The 25,577-nt window shown below is 43.0% G+C and overlaps 1 protein-coding gene across 2 annotated transcripts in view; it reads right to left on the bottom strand.

The window, feature by feature from the left end:
• The window catches only part of BBS9 (Bardet-Biedl syndrome 9), a 478,097-nt gene that overhangs the window by 340,627 nt on the left and 111,893 nt on the right, over positions 1–25,577 (bottom strand). For both annotated transcript variants that reach the window (XM_038771136.1, XM_038771144.1), the window contains exons 6-9: positions 23,438–23,612; positions 16,857–16,941; positions 15,264–15,447; positions 10,038–10,167 (exon numbers count right to left, since the gene is read on the bottom strand). In XM_038771136.1, coding sequence (XP_038627064.1) covers positions 10,038–10,167; positions 15,264–15,447; positions 16,857–16,941; positions 23,438–23,612 — 574 coding nt within the window. The remainder of the gene's footprint in view (positions 1–10,037; positions 10,168–15,263; positions 15,448–16,856; positions 16,942–23,437; positions 23,613–25,577) is intronic.

The raw sequence follows: 25,577 nt of genomic DNA, 5'->3' as shown, positions 1-25,577 counted from the left end.
CCCACAGGGTCCAACCCGATTTGCTTGGATCCACCTCAGCGCTTAGCGCAGTGCCTGGCACACAGTAAGGGCTTAACAAATACCGTTAATTATTCTTATTATTCCTATTCTTACCGTTCTGTTCTGGCAGAGAAGAAATTGAACAACACCTGGCAGGGCTCACGAGAACTGTGGGGGATAAAATGTGAAGTCCGAGGGCAGGACAGGTGCTCTTACCACCTTACTGTTGCCCGCAGAGTTTTGCATGTCAGAGGCCACATGTTAGGGTGCTGGGTGTCTTGATCTTTGGGCAGAGAGGGGCATTATGCCCCTTATACCATTATTATAAGGGTTAGTGAGAGAGTCAGGCACTGTACCAGCCTCCCTTGTTGTCAGATAACTTAGAGCTGCTCCAGGATGGTACCCAGACATTCATTCATTCCTTCAATCGTATTTATTGAGCACTTACTCTGTGCACAGCGCTGTACTAAGTGCTTGGGAGAGTATATTATAACAACAATAAGAATTATTATTATTATTATGGTAATTTTTAGGCACTTACTATGTGCCAAGATCTGTTCTAAGCACTGGGGAAGATACGAGGCAATCAGGCGGAACACAGTCCCTGTCCCACATAGGGCTTACACCCTAAATCGCCATTTTACAGATGAGGTAACTGAGGGCCAGAGAAGTGAAGGGGCTTGCCCAAGGTCACACAGCAGATGTGGCAGAGTGGGGATTAGAACCCATGACCTTCTGAATCCCAGGCCCACGTTCTATCCACTAAGCCACACTGCTTCTCGATAAACAGGCACATTCCCTGCCCACAATGAGCTTATAGTCTAGAGCTTATAGTATAGACTTTAGTCTATAGTCTTTTTAGACTGTGAGCCCACTGTTGGGTAGGGACTGTCTCTATATGTTGCCAACTTGTACTTCCCAAGAGCTTAGTACAGTGCTCTGCACACAGTAAGCGCTCAATAAATACGACTGATTGATTGATTGATTGATAGGGACTGTCTATATATTTTGCCAACTTGTACTTCCCAAGTGCTTAGTACAGTGCTCTGCACACAGTAAGCGCTCAATAAATACGATTGATTGATTGATTGATTGATAGAGGGGGAGACAGACATTAATATAAATAAATTACAGATATGCACATAAGTGCCATGGGGCTGCAGGGTGGGGTGACTAAAAGGAGCGAGTGACAGAGATGCAGAAGGGAGCGGGAGAAGAGGAAATGAGGGTCGGTGCCTCTTGCAGATGTGGGGTGGGGGGCAGGGGTAGGAGTCCAGTGGGGTCCTGGCTAACATAATGAGCTACGAAGATTTCAATTTTAGGAGGCTGCAAGTTGCTTCTTGTGCCTAAATTTGGCTAAATCTAAAAGCTTCCTCTTAGCCCTGGCCTGGTCCGGCATGTTCTTGAATGTTGGTTCATGCCTAAATTCTGAATTTATATTCTGCAACCATTCATCTCCTTGTCTACAACTTAGAGTCGTATTTCATTTTACAGCTATATGTACATGCCCAAAATCAGTGGTGTTCAAACACTTTTCTGGGGAAAGACAAGCTGTACCCATTTGGATCGGGGTCGCCAGGGGAGGCATTGCACTTTTAGGAGTTTTGTTTTGTTATGTGTTTGTTTTGTTATATGTTTTGTTTTGTTGCCTGTCTCCCCCTTCTAGACTGTGAGCCCGCTGTTGGGTAGGGACCGTCTCTATATGTTGCCAACTTGTACTTCCCAAGCGCTTAGTACAGGGCTCTGCACACAGTAAGCGCTCAATAAATACGAATGAATGAATGAGTTCCTCCTTTCTTCCAAAATCAAACTCCCCTTTTTTCTTCATTTCTCATCTCATTTCATCTAATTGAATATTTTCTCACAAAACTTTGGTGAAACTTCTTGAAATGTCCTCCCAGGATTCTTTTAACTGGTACCGTGAACGAAGGGGTGTTCAAGCAGCTGTGTTTACGGAACATTAGGAAAAAACAGCTCTGCCACAATCATTGTTTAACTTTCTAGTATCCCAATGCTTCTGATGAGAGAACAGTAAAGGTAGGTTTGGGAAATTTCTGAATTCAAAAAGGAACAGTAACATAACTAAAACCCTCAGGAACTCAGTGTCTATCCAAAATAAAACATTAAAGTGCATTCTGTGTCCCAACAGAATGTGCTGTCAAGAAAAAGCTGAAAGGACATTTCACAGTAATCATATGGCCTCAGAGAGTTCATATAAAAAATGAAATTTGTCCAAAAAAGACATCTGAAGGTGTTCCTATGGAAAATTTGCAAAGGCAAGAAATCCATTCCTTTCTGCCCCGTAATTTAGATTTGAATAACCATCAATTAAACAACAGTATTTTTGAGCAACTATTGTGCACACAGCATGGAAGTAAGCGCTTGGCAGAGTACATGAGAGGAGTTTCCAATAAAATGGGAGAGACAAGCAGGCATAGATTGTTTACAAATAGGAGAAAGAACAAAGAAGATACCAGACAGTAGCACAAATATGCCAGGATGAAAATAGTTAAATAAATAATTGTATACAATTGAAAATGCAAAAATACTGCAAATACTGTTGATTGATTATTATTATATAGTTTCCATGGATAACTAATAGAAAAGGACAATTGACAGAATTTAGATTGAAAATGTATTTAAATATGTCAACGTAAGAATGTAGAAATCAAATACTTCTGTCATGTAAATATCTGCCTTACTAGTTCTTGGAGCTAAAGTAATTAAAGTAAAACCTAGCAATCTATTTGTAGGGCACTAATAAAAGATGGTCTGCAAAGACAGAGGGGATTTTTGGGTCAGTTTCTCCTTTTCTGTATTCCATGGAAGCCGAAAGGGTTTTCTTTCAAAAACCAACCCGCTGTACCACAATTAATATAACAATTGTGTTTTACCTACCCTAGTACTTAGCACAATGTTTGGCTCACAGTAAATGCATATCATTATTATTATTCTAAATACATTAATGACAAAGATACACATAAATACATGAGAGCTAAGGGGGACCTTTTGGCTTGAGGCATCTAAGGGGTACCGGAATTTAATTGTGAAAAACTTCCTAAAGGAGATTTGGATGAGGGGAATAGTGGTGAATAAGGGGTCGGAAGCAGGAGAGCTCAGCTTGGATACAGTCAGTTATATGATTACATTTTTGGTTAGGATAATAAGACAAGAAGATTCAGGGATCTCCAGAGAGTCGGGAGATAACGTTTTTCCACCGAAAATACAAGGAACCGTAAATTCTAGGCCTCTGGAGGAGACGCTGCCGAAAAAGTGATGCTTGAAAAGTTTGCGAGAGATGATCCTGAAGTGAAATTGTCAGACTTTGGAATTTTTGAAAGCCCATCAGCTCTGAGGTGACGCAGCACCCACTTGTGGTACACACTGAAGGTCGTTTTGGGAAAGAAAACCCTGCCTGCTTTTACGGAATACTGAAAAAAAAACAAACTGACCAAAAAAATTCCCTCTATCTTTGCAGACCATCTTTTATTAGTGTCCTACAAACGGACTGCTGGGTTTTTACTTATATCACTTTCTCTCCAAGGACTAGTAAGGCAATTATTTACACGGCCAAAATATTTGATTTCTATAATCTTATGTTAAGACAGAATGGATAAAAACACCTTTTCAGTCAAATGAATTCAACCGATTGTGCTTTTTTATTAATTGGAGAAGCAGCGTGGCTCAGTGGAAAGAGCACGGGCTTTGGAGTCAGAGGTCATGGGTTCAAATCCCAGCTCCTCCACTTGTCAGCTGTGTGACTTTGGGCAAGTCACTTCTCCGCACCTCAGTTATCTCATCTGTAAAATGGGGATTAAGACTGTGAGCCCCCCGTGGGACAACCTGATCACCTTGTAACCTCCCCAGTGCTTAGAACAGTGCTTTGCACATGGTAAGTGCTTAACAAATGCCATTATTATTATTATTATTATTAATTGCCCACGGAAACAGTAAAATAATAATCAATCAACAGTATTTATTGAGCAAATACTGTATGCAGAGCACAACACTAAACACTTGGGAGAATACAACAGAGTTGGAAGAAAGGTTTGCTGCTTCCTAGGAGCTTACAGTCTAGAGGGGCAAGTAGGCATTAATACCCACGCTAAATAAATTATTGATATGTACATAAGTGCTGTGTGGCTAATGGTGGGGTGAATATTAAGTGCTTACAGGGTACAGATCGAAGTGCACTGGTGATGCGGAAGGGAGAGGAAGTAGAGGAAATGAAGACTTTTTTTAATGTCATTTGTTAAGCGCTTTCTATGTGCCAGGCACTATACTAAGTGCTGCGGTAGATACAAGCTAATCAAGTTGGACACATTCATTCATTCATTCATTCAATCGTATTTATTGAGCGCTTACCGTGTGCAGAGCATTGTACTTAGCGCTTGGAAAGTACAATTCGGCAACATACAGAGACAGTCCCTACCTACCAACGGCCGCACAGTCTAGAAGGGGGAGACAGACAGGAAAACAGAACAAGTACACAGATGTCCCAAGTGGGGCTCACAATTTTAACCACCATTTTACAGATGAGATAACTGAGGCCCAGGGAAGTGAAGTGGCTTGCTCAAGGTCACAGAGGAGACATGGGGCAGGGCCGGGTTTAGAACACTTGATCTTCTGACTCTCGGACTAGGGCTCTTCCACTAAGCCTGATTCCCAAGCCCTTGCTCTTTCCACTAGGCCACGGTTTGTCAGGGAGTGCTTCCTGGAGAAGGCTTTGAAGGTGGGGAGAGTGGTGGCCTATCATATATGGAGCAGGAGGGAGTTTCAAGATGAAAGGAAGAATTGAGCAAGGGCTGGTGGTTAGATATTCGAGATGAAGGTACAGTGAGTAGGTTGGTGTTGGAGAGCAAAGCCTGCGGGCTGAGTTGTAGATGGAAATCAGTGAGATACGACAGGATGGGGTGAATTGATTGAGAGCTTTAAAAACCAACAGCAAGGAGTTTCTGTTTGATGTAGAGGAGAATGAGCAACCACAGGACATTCTTGAGGAAGGGAGAGACATGGACTGCACTGTTTTACAGAAAAACGATACGGGCAGCAGAGTGAAGTAAGGCCTGGAGTGGGTAGAGAAAGGCTTAGGGAGGTCAGAAAGGAGACTGACGTAGTAATTAAGGCAAGATACAATAAGTGCTTGTATCTGCATGGTAGCAGTTTAGAGGAAGAGGACAGGGCAGATTTTAGCACTGGTTGAATAAAGCAAGCCTTAACAAAGATTGAATACATGGGCTGAATGAGAGAGATGAGTCAAGGATATTGCCAAGGTTATGGGTTTGTGAGACAAGAGGATGGTGGGGAAATCAGGGAGAAGACAGGGTATGGATGTGAAGATGAAGAGTTCCGCTTTCGGCGTGATACGTTTTAGGTATCAGTGGGACATCCAAGTAGAGATGTCCTAAAGGCAAGAAGAAATTCAGAGAAGGAGAGGGGTCAGGGATGGAGAGGTCATTTTAGGAATCATCCCCATGGAGAAGGCAGTTGAAGCCATGGAAGTGAATGAATTCTCCAAGGAAGTGGGTGTAAATGGGGAACAGAATGGTGCCCCAAAGTGAGTTTTAAGGGACCCCCACCGCCAGAGGATGGGTGGCAGAGGAGGAGCCTGCAAAAGAGACAGAGAAGAAACACCCAAAGGGATAAGAGGAGACCCAGGAAAAGAATGCAACCATGCATTGGTGGTAAAATTGAGACAAACAAGTGGCCCACCAGGTGTTTCAACATACATATTAAAACACATTACCAGACCACACATCAGAATGAAGACATCTTAGTGCAGGTATTATTACCTGGCAAATACACGTGCAGTGTACACCAACAGAAATGTTCACTAATAAAAGGCTGGAGGTCATTGACTTGATCAGTCTTGCTATATTGAACAGGGCACCCAGATTGATCTACTAAAAGCTTCTTTGAGGCTGGGTATAAATACCTAACAGCTCACGCAACACTGTTTTATCAGATCATTCCCCCCACACGTCATGCCCAGGCATAAAGTAAATTACATTGTCTACTGACCAAAAACAAATTGTCTCTATATGCAGGAAGGCAGCTTTGTGCAAGGCCTGGAGTGGGTAAAGAGTACCATAAAGAGTACCATACTTTTTAAAAAATGAAATCAAGTCTTTAACGAATGCTACATATATTCATATTCAAACTAAATTTCATTTTGTATTGATTCTCCCAGGATGATCAAGAGGGTTAGGGTAATGCGCTCATTAGATTTTAAAATGATATTCTTTTCTACAAAGGAAACTCGGGTTAAAATTCTTTAAACCCGGCAAATTTTAAGATGCATGTCCGATTTTCCAATCTTTGGAGTTATCTGGAGAAAATGCCAAAGTTAATTCAAACAGAGATATTATTGATCTTTGACAGAAGCATTAACTACCAATCTCCCAATAATAAGGATGGTATTTTTTAAGTGCTTACTATGTGTTAAGCACTGGTTTAGGCGCCGGGGTAGATGCAAGATAATCAGGTTGGACACAGTCCCTCTCCCAGATAGGGCTCACAGTCTTAATCCCTATTTTACAGGTGAGGTTACTGAGGCACAGAGAATAATAATAATAATTATAGTATTTGATAAGCACTTACTATTCTGCTTTCAGAATAACTGCACTCCTTCCTTCCTTCCTGTTACCGAGGGTCCCCGGACCTGACTCAGTCTATTCTCGCTGGGCCGCAGGCTGGCTGCATGGCTATTTCTTGGCGGAGGGTTGGGAGCGGGTTCCGAGGAAGGGAGCCGGGGGAGAGGGATGCAGGCCACGGCCGGCCTTCCTGGTTTCTGGGGAAACTCCTTAGAGCAGTCGGTGATGGCTTTGACCTCTTCAGTCAGGCCTGGAGTAGTAACAGGGTGTGGGTTCGCTCCCCAGACCACCGGTAATGGGGTCCGGACAGGGTTGGTCCGGGTCTTTGCCTCCTCAGGTACCCAGAGGTTTGAGGACCACCCCGGTTCTCTGCCTCGTCAAACTTGCTCAGGACCCTTCTCTGGGCACAGGCAGGCTAGCGATTCGGCTGGATTTAGGGCAGCTATGCTGCACTTGGTTTCCCTCCTGGGGGAAACGTTGCTTCTCTAGACTAAGCTTGCTGTGGGCAGGGAATGTGTCCACAATGTATTCTCCCAAGTTCTTGGTACAATCCTCTATACATTATAAGCTCTCAATAAGTACCACTGATTGATTGACTGTTTGAGATACATCGAGCAGGTTGGCATCAGAGGAGTGAAGCACGCAAGCTGGATTGTAGTAGAAAATCAGGGAGGCAAGGTAAGAGTGGGTGAGCTGAATGAGTGTTTAAAGGCAATGGTAAGGAGTTTCTGTTTGATGTGGAGGTGGACGGGCAATGATGATGACTACGGTATTTGTTAAGCGCTCACCATGTGCCAGTTAACTGCCCTAAGAACTGGGGTGGAAACAAGTTAAACGGATTGGACACAGTCCCTGTCACAGTCTTAATCCCCATTTTACAGATGCGGGAACTGAGGCGCAGAAACAGGGTCACACAGCAGACAAGCGTTGAAACTATGAGAATCCATGAGTCTCAGGCCCATGCTCTTTCCGCTATGCATGCTGCTTCTCCAACTACTGGAGGTTCTTGAGGATTGGAAAGAGGTGGACTGAGCAGTTTTTTAGAAAAATGATCTGAGCAGCAGAGTACAGTAAGGACAGGAGTGGGAAGAAAGAGGAGGCAGGGAGGTCACTGAAGAGGCTAGATGCTGTAGTCAAGGCAGGATATATATGCTACAAGGTTTCACGTTTATAAACAGGGTAGAAATCTAGGTCACAAGTGTGTTTCCTGATGGATTATCTTGAAGGTAGTTAAACAAACAGCTTCCCTGTGAATCTGTTCCAAGTGAAGAATTTTATTTGGTCTGTTTAGTGGGCATTGATGGGCCTGAAGATACATCTCCTTAGATTTTATTCTGACACTAGTTTTCCAGTTTCATATGGAACCTTTACCTAATAGAAGAAGCGTGGCTTAGTGGAAAGAGCCTGGGCTTGGGAGTCAGAGTTGGTGGGTTCTAATCCTGGCTCCGCAACTTGTCAGCTGCGTGACTCTGGGCGAGTCACTTCACTTCTCTTTGGCTCAGTTACCTCATCTGTAAAATGGGGATCAAGACCGTAAGCCCCAAGTGGGACAACTTGATTACCTTGTATCTACCCCAGCGCTTAGAACAGTGCCTGGCATATAGTAAGTGCTTAACAAATACCATTGTTATCATTATTATTATTATTATGACTAGGCTGGTCAAAGATTTTGTATTTAAAACACAGCAGATGGTAACGAGGCCAACCTGTGCTTGAGATTAAAAGAAAAATTTATGACTTTGAAAGAAGACATGAGAAAAACAGGACCACACACATTTTTGTTTTTTCCTCCATTATCAGGAAAGGCAGTGAGGTGCCGAGGGAGACTCTGGAGGAGTGGAGTTTGGCGAATGAAGATGAGGGGTTTGATGGTCCTTCAGAGGGCTGAAGTGTGGTCTGTCTTAACCCTAGAGAGCCTGAGGCGGGTGGGAGGACGAGAAAGGGTCACGACCAATGCCAGGAACCATTTCCATTCCTCTCCCTGTCATTGGTTTGACTTGGGTGTCTCTCCTGCCGAGGGATTCACTGCTTCAGAAGGGAAAATGGGCGTGAGTTTCCACTGTCACAGTCATCATCTCTTCAGGCATTGCCACTGGCACTGTCCAGCTTTCATGAGCTTCCTTCTCTCCCCCCCCATCACCACTTCCCCCTGACTCCATTTTCACAATGACTCAGGTGGATGTGTAAGTAAATGGAGGTAGTGGGAGAGTGGCAAGTGTCCATGGTGAGGAAGCATATAGTTCTTCTTTGTTTCAGATGACATTATTCATTGGACATTGTTTCCAAATCCACCCCGCCAGATTTAATCTAGTCAAATTAAACGTGAAAACTCAACTTAAATAACAGAAACTGGAAACCAATTGAATAGAACTTCAATTTTGTTATAAATAAATTCTGATCAGTCAGTCTTCACATTAGTAAGTAAGGGCCTATTGAATACTGAGCACTGAACTAAGCTCTTGGGAAAGTACCATAAAGGTAGAAGACATAATCCTACCCCCAAGGAAACAGACATCAAATAATTTACGGCCGGGGGGAAGAAGTGCATATATAGTCGAGTAGGGAAATCGATATGTACATAAGTGGTGGGGGTGGTTGTGAGAGTTTAAGTGCTGACTTGATTAAAAAATGCTGACGTGGTCACTGGGAGAGAAGAAAAATTAATTAGGGAAAGCCTCCTGGAGGAGGTGAGATATAAGAAGGTCTTTGAAGAAAGGGTGAACCATCATCTGTCAGAGTTGAAAGTGGAGGAAGTCCAGACATGGGGAAGGGTGGGAGCAATGGTTTGGAGGCAGGAGAGTTGAAAGCAAGGCACAATGAGAAGGTAATCTTGGAAGAAATGAGGGGAAGAGACTGGATAAGAAAGAGGGAGAGAAGTGATGGTGGATCGCTCAAACCAATGGTCAGAGGTATCTATTGCTGAGAAGAACGGGGGTAATCACTGAAGAATTCTGAGGGGTAAAGAGATGTGCAGAATCCATAAGCATGTATACAAACACACACACACACACAAATACACACAATTTAAAATGTCCAAAAGTGACAAACCCAAACCCTGATCTCCGCCTCACTTTCCCTCTGTAGATAATATCTCCCTCCTCCCTGTACTACAAGCCTATAATCTTGGCATTATTCTTGACTCATCTCTCTCATTAATCCCACATATTCATTCTGTCACCAAATCCTGTCCGTTCTTCCTTCACAGCCGTGCTAAACTCTGCCCTTTCCTCTCCATCCAAACTGCTCCTACGCTGCTCCAAGAGCCCAAAGCCCAGTATTTGTGAAACCGAGGTTGGATTGCTTTGTCCACTTTGTCTCCCTTAAAAATAATTTGTTTGTTTTAATGTGACACTATCTCTTCCAATCCACTTGCCACTATTTATTGGAATTTCTAGATGGAAGATTAGGTTTGTGAACCAAGACAATGGTTTGTGTATTACTTACTGCAAACAGCCCACTTTTACTGCCACAGGAATGTGTGGAAGCTGAGTGACCCACTTCAGTGTCACGTCCTGGTAAACATGCAGCATGTTATTATGGTTTCCAATCAAAGTGTTTATTGTTCCTTCGGACACTGTTGGTTAGAGGTAGAAAATTTGAGATTTAGAAAATAGATATTTTCAGCAAAGGGTTATGTTATCGTTGGAGGTTTCCTGCCACAGGCTAATTTCATATTTCTATTCAAATAGAACAAAAAAGGAAACTGTTTTAGAGAAAAAAGTGCATTTAAGTAGCATTTCGACTCCACTATACTGTTCACTCCAAGTGCTTAATACAGTGTCCCGCACAGTAAGTGCTCAATAAATACTTTAGATTGAATGAATGAATGATGATGATGATGATGGTATTTGTTAAGCACTTACTGTTCTAAGTGCTGGGGTAGATACAAGGTTAACAGGTTATTCCATGTGGGGCTCACAGTCTTAATCCCCATTTTACAGATGAGGTAACTGAGGCACCGAGAAGTTAAGTGACTTGCCCAAAGTCACACAGCTGACAAGTGGCGGAGCCGGGATTAGAACACACGACCTCTGACTCCCAAGCCCGGGCTCTTTCCACTAAGCCACGCTGCTTCTCCATAAATGAATGACTGATTGACTGAATATATTTCTTGCAAAAATGAGAGTAAATGATTCATCAATTCATGGTATTTACTGGAAGCTTACTATGTGAAGAGCACTGTACTAAGGAGAGTACAATACAATAGAGTTGGTAGACATGATCCCTGCTCAAAGGAGCTCAGAGTCTGGGGGGGGACATTAAAATAAGTGACAGAGAGGGGAAATGGCAAAGTAACAGGATGTAAGTATAAAGGGTTGTGGAGCTTGGGGAAGGGTGAGTATCAGAGTGCTTAAGGGGGAAAGGTAAGGGCATACTTGAGGCAGAGGGAATGGCAAATAGGGTGACAAGGTGACGGCTCAGTCAGGGATGGCCTCTTGGAGGAGATATGATTTTAGTAGGGCTCAGAAGATAAGGAGAGTGGTGGTATGTACGATACGAAGGGGGAGGGCCGATGTGGGCAAGGGGCTGGTGGTGAGCCAGATGACATCAGTCTTTAAGTGCCACTAAAGTAGCTAAAACTTGAATTACAATTAAGCAGTGCCTACATTTCTAGCCCCTTTCCTCAAATCCAGGACATTTACAATGACAACGTATGTTTTATGAAGCAACATTTTCTGGATAAGGACAGCTGGCATGGCACTGTCCTAAGTGTTCCGCTGACCTGTAAAGTTAATTATTACTACCAACCCCAATATTTAATTGCGTCTTAATTGCCTTCTGCAATATTCTGACCATCGTACCGGCAGACTCACCAATAGCACATTAGCGCAAGGGTTGAATAGTTATTAATGTCCCGAATTTTCAAAGTTGAAATTATTTTTAAACATGCCTCTGCTTTACAATGCTTCCCTGAAGTAGAATATCAACATCAAGTCTCTCAATAGCAGGCACTTTGGGAGGTGAAAGGGCTCTTTCAGTCTCTAACAGTCGAGCCCGGTGCGGGCCGGGACTGTCTCTCTTTACTGCTGAATTGTACTTTCCAAGCGCTTAGCACAGTGCTCTGCACACAGTAAGCGCTCAATAAATACGACTGAATCAATGAATGAAAAACGTCACTGCTCCTCCCACTGTACTTTTCTACATGCTAATAAGAAACTTCCCCTCTCAGGGTGGCACCTGGAGAGTTTCCAGTATTCGACCAGTCAATCAATCAATCAATCAATCAATCGTATTTATTGAGCGCTTACTGTGTGCAGAGCACTGTACTAAGCACTTGGGAAGTACAACTTGGCAACATATAGAGACAGTCCCTACCCAACAGTGGGCTCACAGTCTAAAAGGGGGAGACAGAGAACAAAACCAAACATACTAACAAAATAAAATAAATAGAATAGATATGTACAAGTAAAATAAATAAATAATGTAGTCACAACTGCAGGAGGGAGAGTCAAGCAGCGGCCTACCCGTTCCATTCCTAACTTAGGCAGTGGCTAGCGAGTGGAAGGCAATCTGCTACGAGTCAAAACCCATCTGTGCTGGGCAGCAGCAGCAGGGGAGAGAGTCGAGGGCAGAGACTCAAGTTTACCCTGTGGAAGGAGGCAATGGTAAAGCATTTCTGGACTTTTACCCAGAAAACTCTCTGGATATGCTACCAGAACGATTGTAGATGAAAAGTGGGGCGTTCTGGGAGAGATGTGTCTATGGAGAGGCTACGGGTCAGGCACGACTCGACAGCATAAGGTAACAAAAACAATAAGACGCTTGGGCTATTCGCCAGTGAGTCTTGATAATAGACGAATTCTAGAGCTATCTACAGGGCCCCAGAGTCAGAGCAGGCGCCTGACAAGGTTAGCCACTAGTTTGGTGACTCTTGAGCTCATATTCGACAGACCGCCACTCTCCCCATCATCAGAGCTCGACTACCAATCATTCAATCAATGGTACTTAGTAAGCACTTACTGAATACAAAGCACTGAACCAAGTGCTTGGAAAAATACAGAAGAGTAATTAGATACAAATCGCTGCCCACAAGGAGCTTATATATCCTACAAATCACATCTCCACCAAGGAACCTTCCCTGACTGAGCTCTCATTTCCCATCTCTATTTCCCCTTCCTTCTCATCTATGCACTTAAATTCCCCTAAGCACTTAGTTACCATTCACTCTACAGTATCACTTATGTGCATTTCTTGATATTCACTCTACCCTCAACCTCACAGCCTTTATGTACACATCCATTATTTATTTTCACGTTTGTCTCCCCCTCTAGATGGTAAACTACTTGTGGTCAGAGAACACGTCTATCAATACGTCTATCAATGTGTCTATCACGTCACCCCACTCCTCAGTAACCTCTGCTCATCCATCTCCGCATCAAACAGCTTTACCATTGGCTTTAAAGACCTCAATGGGCTCAAACCCTTCTATTTTACCTCAATGATTTTCTACCAGAAGGGTACTGAAGTCTGTCTCCCTCTCACTGTGGGAAGGGAGTGACACTGTTTATCATTGTATTGTACGTTCCCAAGCTTTTAGTACAGTGCTCCGCACACAATAAGCGCTCAATAAATACGACTGAATTAATGAATGAATGACCCTCACACTTCGCTCCTGTAACGCCACCCTCCTCACTTTACCTCGATCTCATCTATCTTGCAACCGACTCCTTGCACAAATCCTCCAGCTTCATATACAATAGACCACCATTCTCCCTACTTTCTAAACCTTTTTTAAATCAACATCTTCTCCAAGAGGCCTCTTCCGACTAAACCCTTAGTTCCCCTGCTGCCTCCTTCTCCTGCCTCACCCTTGCAGTTGGATCTGTACTCTTTAAGCACTTGGTTTTCACCCCTCCCTCAGCCCCACAGCACTTATGTACATATCCGTACTTATATTTTAATGTCTGCCTTCCCCTCTAGACTTTCAGTTCCTTGTGGACATGTCTTCCAACTCTGTTGTCTACTCTCGTAAATACTAAGTATAGTGTTCTGCACACAGTAAGCACTCAATAAATACCATTAATTGGTGGAATGATTGCCATCCAAACACTTGGCGGCCTCTCCCCTTCCTTTTGATTTATTTTAATTTCTGTCTCTTCCATTAAAATGTAAACTATTTGAGGGCATAGGATCTGCTTACTTTATTGTACTCTTCCAAATGCTTATTACAGTACATGCTCAATAAATACCACTGATTGATTGAATTCTAGACTGTGAGCCCGTTGTTGGATAGGGACCGTCTCTATGTTACCAACTTGTACTTCCCAAGCGCTTAGTACAGTGCTCTGCACACAGTAAGCGCTCAATAAACACAATTGAATGAATGAATGATTAGGCATCACTCTGCTGTGAACCTATGCTATGTCCCTCGTTAAGATTAAGAAAGCTCAGTTTACAACACCTCCTTTTGACAGAACAGAACTACAAACTATGATAAAGAGAATGTTGAGATGAAGAAGAAGAATGAATTCAAAAGACCATCATCCCCCCCCCCCCCCAAAAGGCACAGGGAATGACAAAGATGGCAGGGCAGTCGAGGTAATATTTGCGCCGTCTACTTAACAAATGTCAAATGTCTACTTAAATTTTCTGAAGCTGAAATTCCATTTTTTGAAGCTGAAATTCCTATGTTTGAGTTAATAAACAATTCCACAATAAGATAATTACATATTTCTTAGCTGCTGTTGGTTTCCATTCTCATATTGCGGCAGTGTGGCCTAGTGGAGAGCGTATACACCTGAAAGTCAGAGGACCTGAGTTCTAATCCTGGCCCCACCACTTAATTCATTTGTTCATTCAGTCATATTTAATGAGTGCTTACTCTGTGCAGGGTACTGTACTAAGCACTTGGGAGAGCACAATAAAACAATAAACAGACACACTCCTTGCCCACAACAAGCTTATGGTCTACCTGCTGCGTGACCTTGGGCAAGTCATTTAACTTCTCTGTACCTCTGTTTCATCATATGTAAGAGAAAATTAAATCCTTCTCCCTCCTACTTAAACTATGAGCCTCATGTGGGACCGTATCAACCCCAGCGCTTGGAGTATAGTACTTGGAACATAGTAAAAAACAGTTTCCTAATCTGTAGAATGGGGATGCAAAACCTGTTCTCTCTCCCACTTAGACTGTGAATCCCATGTTGGACAGAGACTGTAAACAATCTGTTCATCTCACACCTGCCCAAGTACTTGATAAAATGCTTGGCATAGAGTAAGCGCTTGACAAACACCACAACTGTCATTATTATTATTATTATCAATTGCCATCGAGTCATTTCCTATTCATAGCGACTATATGGATATATTTTCTCCAGAACGTTCTGTCTTCTGCCATAATCTGCAGCCTTGCTAACGGTTCTTCTGTTATCGTCGTTGTGGTCTCTATCCATCTAGCTGCTGGTCTGCCTCTTTCACATTTTTCCTGGACTTTTCCTAGCATTAGTGTCTTTTCCAAAGAATTAGTCCTCCTGATGATGTGTCCAAAATATGCTAATCTAAGTTGAGTCATTTGGCCTTTCAAAGACCACTGTGATTTAATTTGCTCCAAAACCCATTTGCTTGTTTTTCAGGCAGTCCAAGGTATTTGCAAAAGCCTTCTCCAACAGCACATTATTATTACAATCATTATTACAATAATAATAGAAAATAGGGTTTTTTGCTACAAACCTGAGCAATATGGGAGGAAGCAACTTGGACTCCAATCAAGTTTCTTCATGAATCGAATGTGTCCATTATCCTTCAGGCAAAAGAAGTTTCTCTCCCCAAGAACAAAAATAGAGGAAGTCGACTGACTGTAGGAGACGATTCGTATATCCAGGGCCTGCTCCCCAATGTTTAAAGTCCAATCCACCTTCAAAGAGAGGCAAAAATCAGTTCAGTCACCGTTACAGAATATTTCGCTCAACTAAGGCACAAGAAATGATGATAAACCAGAAACCAAATTAGTGAACCTTTGTTTGTTTGAATCCTGTGGAACTTTTCTGCTGACATATAAATCAAATACTCTTTCCTATGTCTTTCCCTTTCTTACGCTCAAAAGATTTGACATTCACGTCACAAGAAATACTCAAGAAAATATTACTGAGATAATTATAGCAAAACGGTCATGGGAGTCACACTTTATAAATCACATTTAATGAGCAGTAAAATCTACTTAGTCTTTTGTGGCATTAATTAATACTGTATAATAATAATAATTATTGTATTTGCTAAGTATTTACTATGTGTTAAGCACTGTTCTAAGCACTGGGGCAGATCCAAGTTAATCAGGTCAGATACAGTCCCCGTCCCATATGGGCTTGCAACATGGCTCAGTGGTATTTTCCAGACTGTACCGCACAGGCTCAAATCCCTGATACAAACAGGAAATGTTTTTGGGATCTATAAGGTAGTTCTTGAGAGGAGGTAAGGCCCAAAACATCTGACCTGGAGCAAGGCTCTATCACGGAGGTGAAGCGAGGAGAATGGGAGAAGAAAAGAAAATGGAAGGAGGGACAAGAGGAGAATAAAAAAGTAAAAGACCACCTTTATATCTCACCCCAACGGCCTCCTCCAGTCTGGCACTGTGAACACGGATGGCCCCTCGTCCATCCCTGACAGAACACTGAAGGGATCTCAGTACACTTAATAATAATAATGATTGTGGTATTTGTTAAGCACTCACTATGTGCCAAGCACTAAACTAAGCGCGGGGGTGTATACGAGCAAATCGGGTTGGAACACTTCTACTCAGCTGATCGGTGTGAGTTCAAGGCTAGGACTTTTCCTCAGTTTCCAGAAATACCCTGCTCCAAGGTACAGCTTACATTTCCATTTCGTAGTTTGTTGCCTGCTATGTCCTAAGAACCCATTCCACTTATATCCCCGGACTGTCCAGATTTCCATATATCTGGATTATTCCCAATCAATCCAAATACATGCGGTTGTAACATATTATCGCAGGTGGAAAAAATGAGCCACCAAGAGGTTGAGTGGCTTTTGCCGGCTCATAAAACGTCGGTTGCAAAGTCTAGACTTCTAACCCGGGTCTCAATCCAATGCCTCTCACTTATGCCCTCCAAAAACGGATCACCACCAGAGCTGCAATATGCTTTGTACAGAGAACATGGCAAAATTTAAACCCCCCGATTACAATGCTTTCTTGTCTCACGAGAGTGGTTGCTTTACTTAATACATAGAGCAGAAAACTCAAGATAGCCAGGGCCTTATTCTCCTAACATGTCACTCTAAATGTTAGATCAAAAACCAAAGGCGTCTCACCACCAGTCTCTTTCCATAACCGAGTTTTTGCCTCTCTGTCTCCTGCCTCTTATCTGCATCTGTTGCGAATGCCAGCACTTGGTACCTGTTGAGAAAGAGGAAAAACATCAATCTAGGGTTGCCTTTTTTATAAATACATACGCTGGCCATTCAAATGTGTATTCCCTCCCAAAGGATTGTTATTTTTCTTTTTAGAGCTGTGCAATTTAAGAATCAATTCTTACAGCAGCTTACTGGAACAGTAGAGTAAAACCACAAAAAAAAACTACCACAATCAAAAAATCTAAACCACATGTTCTGACTGTTAACTTTGGGGAAGCAGCCCCCTTTGGAAAAGTGGTAGTTCCATAGTTGAATTGTTCTGCCCCAACTGGCAAAATGTAAAGGTTATTTGCAAATGTGGGCTTTGCGCTGACATTCTATGTGACTTAGGAGAGGAAAAGGTCTTAAAAAAACTACTATGGATTTCTATTTCCCTATGGAATTTTCCCTCTTGCATTTCAGCAGTGACATCTGGCTCATTTAATCTCTTTTAATTTACCAGCTCTGTTGAATTGTACTCTCCCAAGTGCTTAGGATAGTGCTCTGCACGCAGTAAATGCTCAATAAATACCACTGATTGGCTGATTAATCAGGCTGGCAAATTGTTTTCAAATATCATCAGACTCTGACCCAACTAGCAAATCTGCACTGGTCCCGCCCAATTGTGAGCCCTTCCAGCAAAGGGTCTGTGTCAAAATCCCACTTTTACGCCCTTTCCCAACGCTTAATACAGCACTCTGCACAAAGTAAGCACTTAATGAATGCTATTACTACCAATGCCATGCCTTTCCCATCCTCCTTCGCCTCACCATTTCCTCTTCCTCCCAAAACAATAATATCCGAGACTTGCTTGTAGCTAATACTCACAAGAACTTCTAAACTGTGAGCCCACTGTTGGGTAGGGACCGTCTCTATATGTTGCCAACTTCTACTTCCCAAGCGCTTAGTACAGTGCTCTGCACACAGTAAGCACTCCATAAATATGACTGAATGAATGAATGAGCTAAACAATCAGGGAAAAGGGTCTGAATATATTCTATTTCCTTCGGAAAACGGCCTCGTTTTCCAGGAGGCCCTGTTGATTTCTCTTAGGCCCTGAGCACAGAAGTGTTTGCTGATTTTCAAGGCTACACACAAACCAAGGGCCAAGCCTACTTGGGGAAATGTAGTAATGAAAATAATGAAAATTTATGATAATAATAATTATAATAGCATTAGTTAAGAGCTTACTATGTGCCAAGCACTGTTCTAAATGCTGGGTAGATACGAGGTCATCAGGTTGTCCCACGGGGGGCTCACAGTTTTAATCCCCCTTTTACAGATGAGGTAACTGAGGCCCACAGAAGGGAAGTGGCTTGCCCTAGGTGACACAGCAGAAGTAGTGGCAGAGCCGGGATTAGAACACACGTCCTTTGACTCCCAAGCTCGTGTTCTTTCCACTAAGCCACACTGCTTCATGCCTGCCATCTCTCGTCAAAATGAGCACTATAAGGATGGTTTACTTTGCTAAAGGGTTGGAGTACCCTAAATTCCACAAGTTCATGGACCAGAAGCATCCACACATGGATGGGGGGCAGGGTCTGTAATCATGGTGGAGCAAAATTCCTTCAGGATAAAGCAGGGTCCGGAATAACTGCATTACGGGTTTTTGAAACAGTTCATGAGTTAAGAATACAGTGATCGCTCCTATAACGCTTGTTTTTTCAACTACTCATTTCTGAAAGCAGGCCATTGGTGAAGCAGGCAATAGCACTTGTATTTACTAAGCAGGGTGGCTTAGTGGAAAGAGCACAGGCGTGGGGAGCCAGAGGACCTGAGTTCTAGTCGTGGCTCTGTCGCTTGCCTGCTGCGTGACCATGGGCAAGTCACTTCACTTCTCTGGGACTCAGTTACCTCATCTGTAAAAGGGGGGTGAGGCTGGGAGCCCCATGCAGGACAGGGATTGTGTCCAACCCAATCTGCTTGTATCCTTCCCCGTGCTTAGAACAGTCCCATGGCGCGTATAGTAAGCACTTCACAAATACCAGAATTAGTAGTATTATTTCACTTTTCTGTCCCTCAGTTTTATCATCTGCAAAATGGGGATTCTGTACCTGTTCTTCCTCCCTCTTAGACTGTGAGTCAGACCCAGATGGGACAGGGTTGTGTCCTACCTGATTACCTTGTATCTTCCCCAGTGCTTGGCACATGGTGAGTGCTTAATACATATCACAATTTTCATTTTAGTACAGTGCTCTGCACACAGTAAGCGCTCAATAAATACGATTGAATGATTGGATTTTAGTATTATTATTATTGTTATTACATTAAGTGCTTATTTTGCTTATTTTGTGTAAAGCGCTGTAAAAGGCGCTGGGAAAGAATATAGAGGTGAGAATTAGACAGGTTTCCTGACCTTCCAATCTAAAGTGAGGTACAGTCATCCAACACTGCATATCCATCTGCTCTGCACATAGTAAGCGCTCAATAAATACGATTGATGATGGAACTGGACGAGATGTCAGAAGAAATGGCTAGCGCCCACATGCAGGGTGTCAGTAGATGTGTGAGTTCTACAATGTGAGCTTTCCTTAATGTGAAAATGAGCATTCTACCTCTAACCCTCATGTCATAGGAGAACTAACTGACGTTAGTTTGCCCTTTTTCGTATCTTAAATCTTGAGACCTGTTTTTTCCTTCTACAAACCAAACCCTTAATCCACCCGGAAATATTCCAGATTTCAGACATTCCCTAATAAGAATAATAATAATAATGGTATTTGTTAAGCACTTAAGTATGTGACGATGATGATGGTATTTGTTAAGCACTTATTATGTGCCAAGCACTGTTCAAAACTCTGGGGTAGATACAAGGTAATCGGGTTGTCCCACGTGAGGCTCACAGACTTAATTCCCATTTTACAGATGAGGTAACTGAGACACAGAGAAGTTAAGTGACTTGCCCAAAGACACACAGCTGGCGGAGCTGGGACTAGAACCCTGACCTCTGACTCCCAAGCACGTGCTCTTTCCACTAAGCCACGCTTAGTGCCAAGCAGTGTATTAAGTGCTGGGGTGGATATAAGCAGCGTGGGTTGGACACAGTCCCTGCCCCACGTGGGACTCACAGTCTCAATCCCCACTTTACAGATGAGGTAACTGAGGCCCAGAGAAGTGAAGTGACTTGCCCAAAGTCACCCAGCAGACAAGTGGCAGATCTGGGATTAGAACCCATGGTCCAAGCGCATGCTTTGTCCACTACCCCAAGCAGCTTCTCATGGAATGTCACCATTATGAGACCACGGCCCAAACTTTCTATTTCCTGGAAAATAACTGAAATGGCACCCTTAAAATTGATCCAACAGTAATCTTGAATGATGCCAAACTGGACATTAACAAGTCTTCTGTAGTTCCGTCCCGTCTCATTTGTCTCTGACTAATAATGCAGGTGAAAGTATGATTTTGAAATGCCGAGTAATTCGGTTGAGATTGGGACAAAAGTGCTCGGTTCGATGAGATTAAGAACCAACCCTCTTGTTCACGATACTGAAAGGGTAACTAGCAGCATTTTATTTGAATTTATTTCATTACAGGGCCATACATATTTTTCAAACTAGATTGCCACAAACCACGAACAAAGTCAGCCATGTCTAGAACACAACTGACAGTGCCTTTTGATACACGAGCCACAAGACCTTGACAGCGGTCTTGTCAGCGAAAAGCAGCGTGGCTCAGTGGAAAGAGCATGGGCTTTGGAGTCAGTGGTCGTGGGTTCAAATCCTGGCTTCGCCAATTGTCAGCTGTGTGACCTTGGGCAAGTCACTTAACTTCTCTGGGCCTCAGTTACCTCATCTGTAAAATGGGGGTTGACTGTGAGCCCCCCATGGGACAACCTGATCACCTTGTATCCCCCCAACGCTTAGAACAGTGCTTTGCACATAGTAAGCACTTAATAAATGCCATCATTAAAAGACCTTGTGAAGTCTTCAGGGCTCTTTCACATCCCATCCTTAAAATAGCACCAAATTACTTTACTATGACTTGAAGAACTGCAAGGTCTACAGTAAAAAAAATCTTTATAAACCTTGTCAAGAGTTGGATGATAATGACGATTCTCCGTTTTTTAAAGCCATACAGGTAATAATTCAAAAAGACGAGGGGGGTTGGGTTTTTTTTTAAGTATACAAGTCCCTAGTTTCTATGATCCATTTTCTTTAAGAGAGAAGCAGCAGTGGCTCAGTAGGAAAGAGCCCGGGCTTTGGAGTCAGAGGTCATGGGTTCAAATCCCGGCTCCACCAATTGTCAGCTGTGTGACTTTGGGCAAGTCACTTCACTTCTCTGGGCCTCAGTTCTCTCATCTGTAAAAGGGGGATTAAGACACTGAGCCCCCCATGGGACAACCTGATCACCTTGTAACCTCCCCAGCACTTAGAACAGTGCTTTGCACATAGTAAGCGCTTAATAAATGCCATTATTATTATTATTATGATTAAGTGAAGTGATGAATACACCCCAAGTCCACAGAAAAGAGCTGTACATTTCATGGGTACCATTTATTAGCACTAGTCTAATTTAATCTTCAAACATTAGAACATGTGCACAAACGCACACCAAAGTGGAACGTACATTTCTTCCTCTCAACCCTTCTGATTTCGATCATTTCACAACAAACCCATATTTCATGCATTTTTCCAATGATAACAAGGCCACGTGGTGGGGAAAATAGGCACATTTTTTAGTCCTAGAAGCGGATGAAGTTAATGGATTGGAATGCTGTACAAGAATGGAGTGGGCTTCCGCTAGATTAAACCCACTTCTTCAGGAAACGAATGCCTTGCCTCTAAAGCCACACACTTCTGCGATTATTAACACCCTAAATCCAAAGCACATATTTCAAAGAATGATTAATGGAGTACACTTATTGTTACCATGAAGGTCTCACTGAAGGTATCATTACTTAGTGTGAGGAAATTCACAAGCCGGTGTGGGAAATTGAAAGACAGAGGTTCACGATATCGCTTAACTTTTTGGCAACGGCAGTCGATCGGTTTAGCCATTTTCCTCAACCCTTCAGAATCCATTTTAGTTTTTTATTGCCAGTAGCAGCATAATATTTCATTCCTCTCCCTTGAGCCATGCAGCCTGCGTGAACTGCTGGGGCAGGGTGGCCTGACGATATGCTAAATTAATTGACCTCCTTGCCTCGATCATTTTCATATTTACCGGACTTTTGTTCCATAGACACTCTGGAACCATGAGGAAAAAAAAAATGTGCTTTCACAGCTACTTCCCATAATCAAATGGCCACAAATGATATCAGGAGATTCTCGAAATCCTGATAATAGTTGTCTCTGATTTTTAAAGCGATTCATAGGTGCCTGGGCTTCCTTAAGGAAAACCCCATTGTCAAAATGGAATCATAAAACACCAGATTGGAAAGAACCCACTTCCTTGCTCTTAGACATGTAGGGATATGAGTAACCTACTCAGAACAGATGGTCTGTTTTTTTCTTGAAGACACTTAGGCATGAAGATGCCGGAACTTCTCTTCCAAACCTATTCCCATATTTATCGCTTTCCCAAAAAATACTTTGTTCATTCATTCGTTCAATTCTATTGATTGAGTGCTTACTGTGTGCAGAGCACTGTACTAAGCACTTGGAAGAGTACAATATAACAATAAACAGACACATTCCCTGCCCACAACAAGCGTACAGTCTAGAGAGGGAGACAGACGTTAATATGAACAAACTGCAGATATGTACGGAAATGCTGTAGGGTTTCCTTTTGGCCTAACAAAAGCTCTCCAGCTTGTACACTGAAATTCAAAAATCCTGTCAACATTAGCTGTTTTGAGTTTACAATCACTAGACTGTAAACTCCCTGATAACCGGGTTTGTGTCTCCCAAATCTATTGTACTGTAAAAATAACAATAATGATAATTATGGTATTTGTTAAGCGCTTACTATATGCCAGGCACTGTACTATGCACTGAGGTGGGTACAAACAAATTGGGTTGGACACCGTCCCTTTCCCACATAGGGCTCACAGTCTCAATCCCCATTTTACAGAGGAGGTAACTGAGGCCCAGAGAAGTGAAGTGACTTGCCCAAGGTCACACAGCAGACAAGTGGAAGAGCTGGAGCTGGAATTTGAACCCATGACCTCTGACTCTCAGGACAGTGCTCTACCCACTAAGCCATGCTACTTCTTTCCCATGTGCTCAGTAAAATGCTCTGCACACAGTAAGTGCTCTAAAAATCCCACTGATTGAGTTTTACCTTCCATGTGTTGTTTTCCTTTTTGCCATTGCCTCCTATCACCAAATTTCCCCGCAACTTAAGATAATTTCGACTGCAAATTTAAGTCCTCTATCAATCAAAATTTACTAAAAGCAAGGAGAACTTATTCCTGAAAGGTTTTTTCTTCATCTCTGCCACATCCCATTATGTTTCCCAGAAAACAGACTTTCTAGACTATTCATGATATTTAAAAATCCATTACTCAACAACGAAGTTTCTGCAAACCACTGGGTTAAAAAGTTCGCATCGTCACTTACTTGTAACTCTCAACTTGTCGACAAGAAGAAACAGTGATGAAGGAATCTGTTCGGGAATTGTAAGTGAGAGGGCCGGGTAGAAGAAATCCAGGTAGAAATCGGCCAAAAGCATAGCTCTCTTGTTCAAACAACATAAGCATCCCATCCATCGACTGAATGCAGATTAAATCTCGACCTAAACGAACAAGAAATTAAACAGGGTTAATTACCGATTCAGTTTAAGGAAAATCTGTACTATTTACCTCAGTAAATTCACCATGGATTTTTTTTGTGAAGGCCCCAAAATGTTAGCCCGCTTAATTTTTCCATTTTCTAGGGGAGGATTATACATCTGCTACACAACACTCTTGAGTTTCACAGTTTTTAGAATTTTCCCATGGTTTCTGTGAAGGTGAAGTTGGGCAAGTGTGATCTGTTTGATAACGTCGGCCTGATCATGCTGAAATGGCCCTGCAGGGTTTGCAGACAAGAGGAGAATGAACAGAGGCCACCCATGGCAAGAAACTTGGGGATTTGCTTCCCACTAAAGGGGGGAAGGAGGTGGGCCAATATGTCAAAATGGAAAGAGCCGATGGAAAGAGTCAAAGCCAACAGTAAGGAGCTTTATGTTTAATGCTGAAGCAGATAGACAACAAATGGAGGGCTTCAAGAAGAGGGGAGATGTGCGTGAAGATTGGAGTGAAGCAGGAAAAGGCAGAACAACTAGTAAGCAGGCTTTGAGGGTAGTCTAACCATACGATACATACTTTAACCCTGGTAAAGAGGAAGGAATGGGTTTTCACAATGTTTTGAAGGAAGAATTACTAGAATTTAGCAGTTGAGTGGATGCGAGAGCCGAATGACAGTGAGGAGTCAGGGATGTCACCACTCTGAGGCAGATTGGGAGGTAATAGAGATGTGAAAGCTGGAAGGTGAGGGGGGTATAAAATGGAAGATTAGAAGTTCACCTTTGGGCAGGTTGAGTTTGAGATGCTGACAGACCACCCTAGAGGAGATATATACTCTAGGAAAAAGGAATTGTGGATAAAAAAGGCAGATTGATTCTCTATAGGACTGGCTACTGAGGGCTTCACCGTCACAGCTTTTTGAGCAGCCGTAACTTGGCTTCCCTCATCCTTGGATCCAGAAAGGGGCCGTGAGTGAAACCAAGATGTCAGCTCTATTTAGTGTCCTTTCCTGGCAGACTGCATCTCTGCAGCCTGGCTATAGTGCCTATAAAGCTCCTCAACCCCCCAATGTGCTGGGTGTCCCCATCTCTCCTCTGGCCCACTCCGAGAACATGGGGTATACTCTGCGGGCGAGTTGGGAGTTGAAGTTCCAGCTCCGCTGCGGAAGCTGGATTAGCCCTGTGGGCCCAGTTTAGTACTTACTATGTGCCAGGCACTGTACTAAGCTCTGGGGTAGATACAAGCTAATCAGGTTGGACATGGTTCATGTCCCCATTAATCTTAATCCCCATTTTACAGATGAGGTAATTGAGACACAGAGCAGTGTCTCAACTTTCCCAAAATCACACAGCAGACAAGGGGCGGAACTGGGATTAGAACCCAGCTCATTTGGGCTCCTGGGCCCATGCGTTATCAAGCTATGCCAATCAATCAATCAATGGTAATTATTGAGTGCTTACAGTGTACAGAGCACTGTACTAAGTGCTTGGGAGAGCATAGTGCAACAGAGTTAATGGACACATTCCCTTCCCATGGGAACTAGAGTCTAGATGGGGAGACCACTCCCCATGCTGTTTTCAATGCCGGGATTACCATCATTTGCCACTGCTGCCCAGTGGCAACAGATTTGATTTAATTATAATAATAATGGCATTGGTTAAGCACTTACTATGTGCCAAGCACTGTTCTAAACACTGAGGGAGATACAGGGTAATCAGGTTGTCCCACATGGGGCTCACAGCCTTAATCTCCATTTTACAGATGAGCTGAGGCATAGAGAAGTTAAGTGACTTGCCCGAAGTCAAACAGCAGACAAGTGGTGGAGCCGGGATTAGAATCCACGACCTCTGACTCCCAAATCCGTGCTCTTCCCACTAAGCCACGCTGCTTCTTTAAGTGATCCATCCTTGGCCTAGCACTGGGAACATTTGGCAGGTGTTTCGGTGTAGAGACCACGTCAAAAGACAATAGTG

Source organism: Tachyglossus aculeatus, chromosome 2, assembly GCF_015852505.1.
Source record: "Tachyglossus aculeatus isolate mTacAcu1 chromosome 2, mTacAcu1.pri, whole genome shotgun sequence".
In the NCBI taxonomy this organism is placed as follows: Eukaryota; Metazoa; Chordata; class Mammalia; order Monotremata; family Tachyglossidae; genus Tachyglossus; species Tachyglossus aculeatus.
Note: the sequence above shows the minus strand (reverse complement) of the source record. Positions and strands in the feature narration are given on the sequence as shown.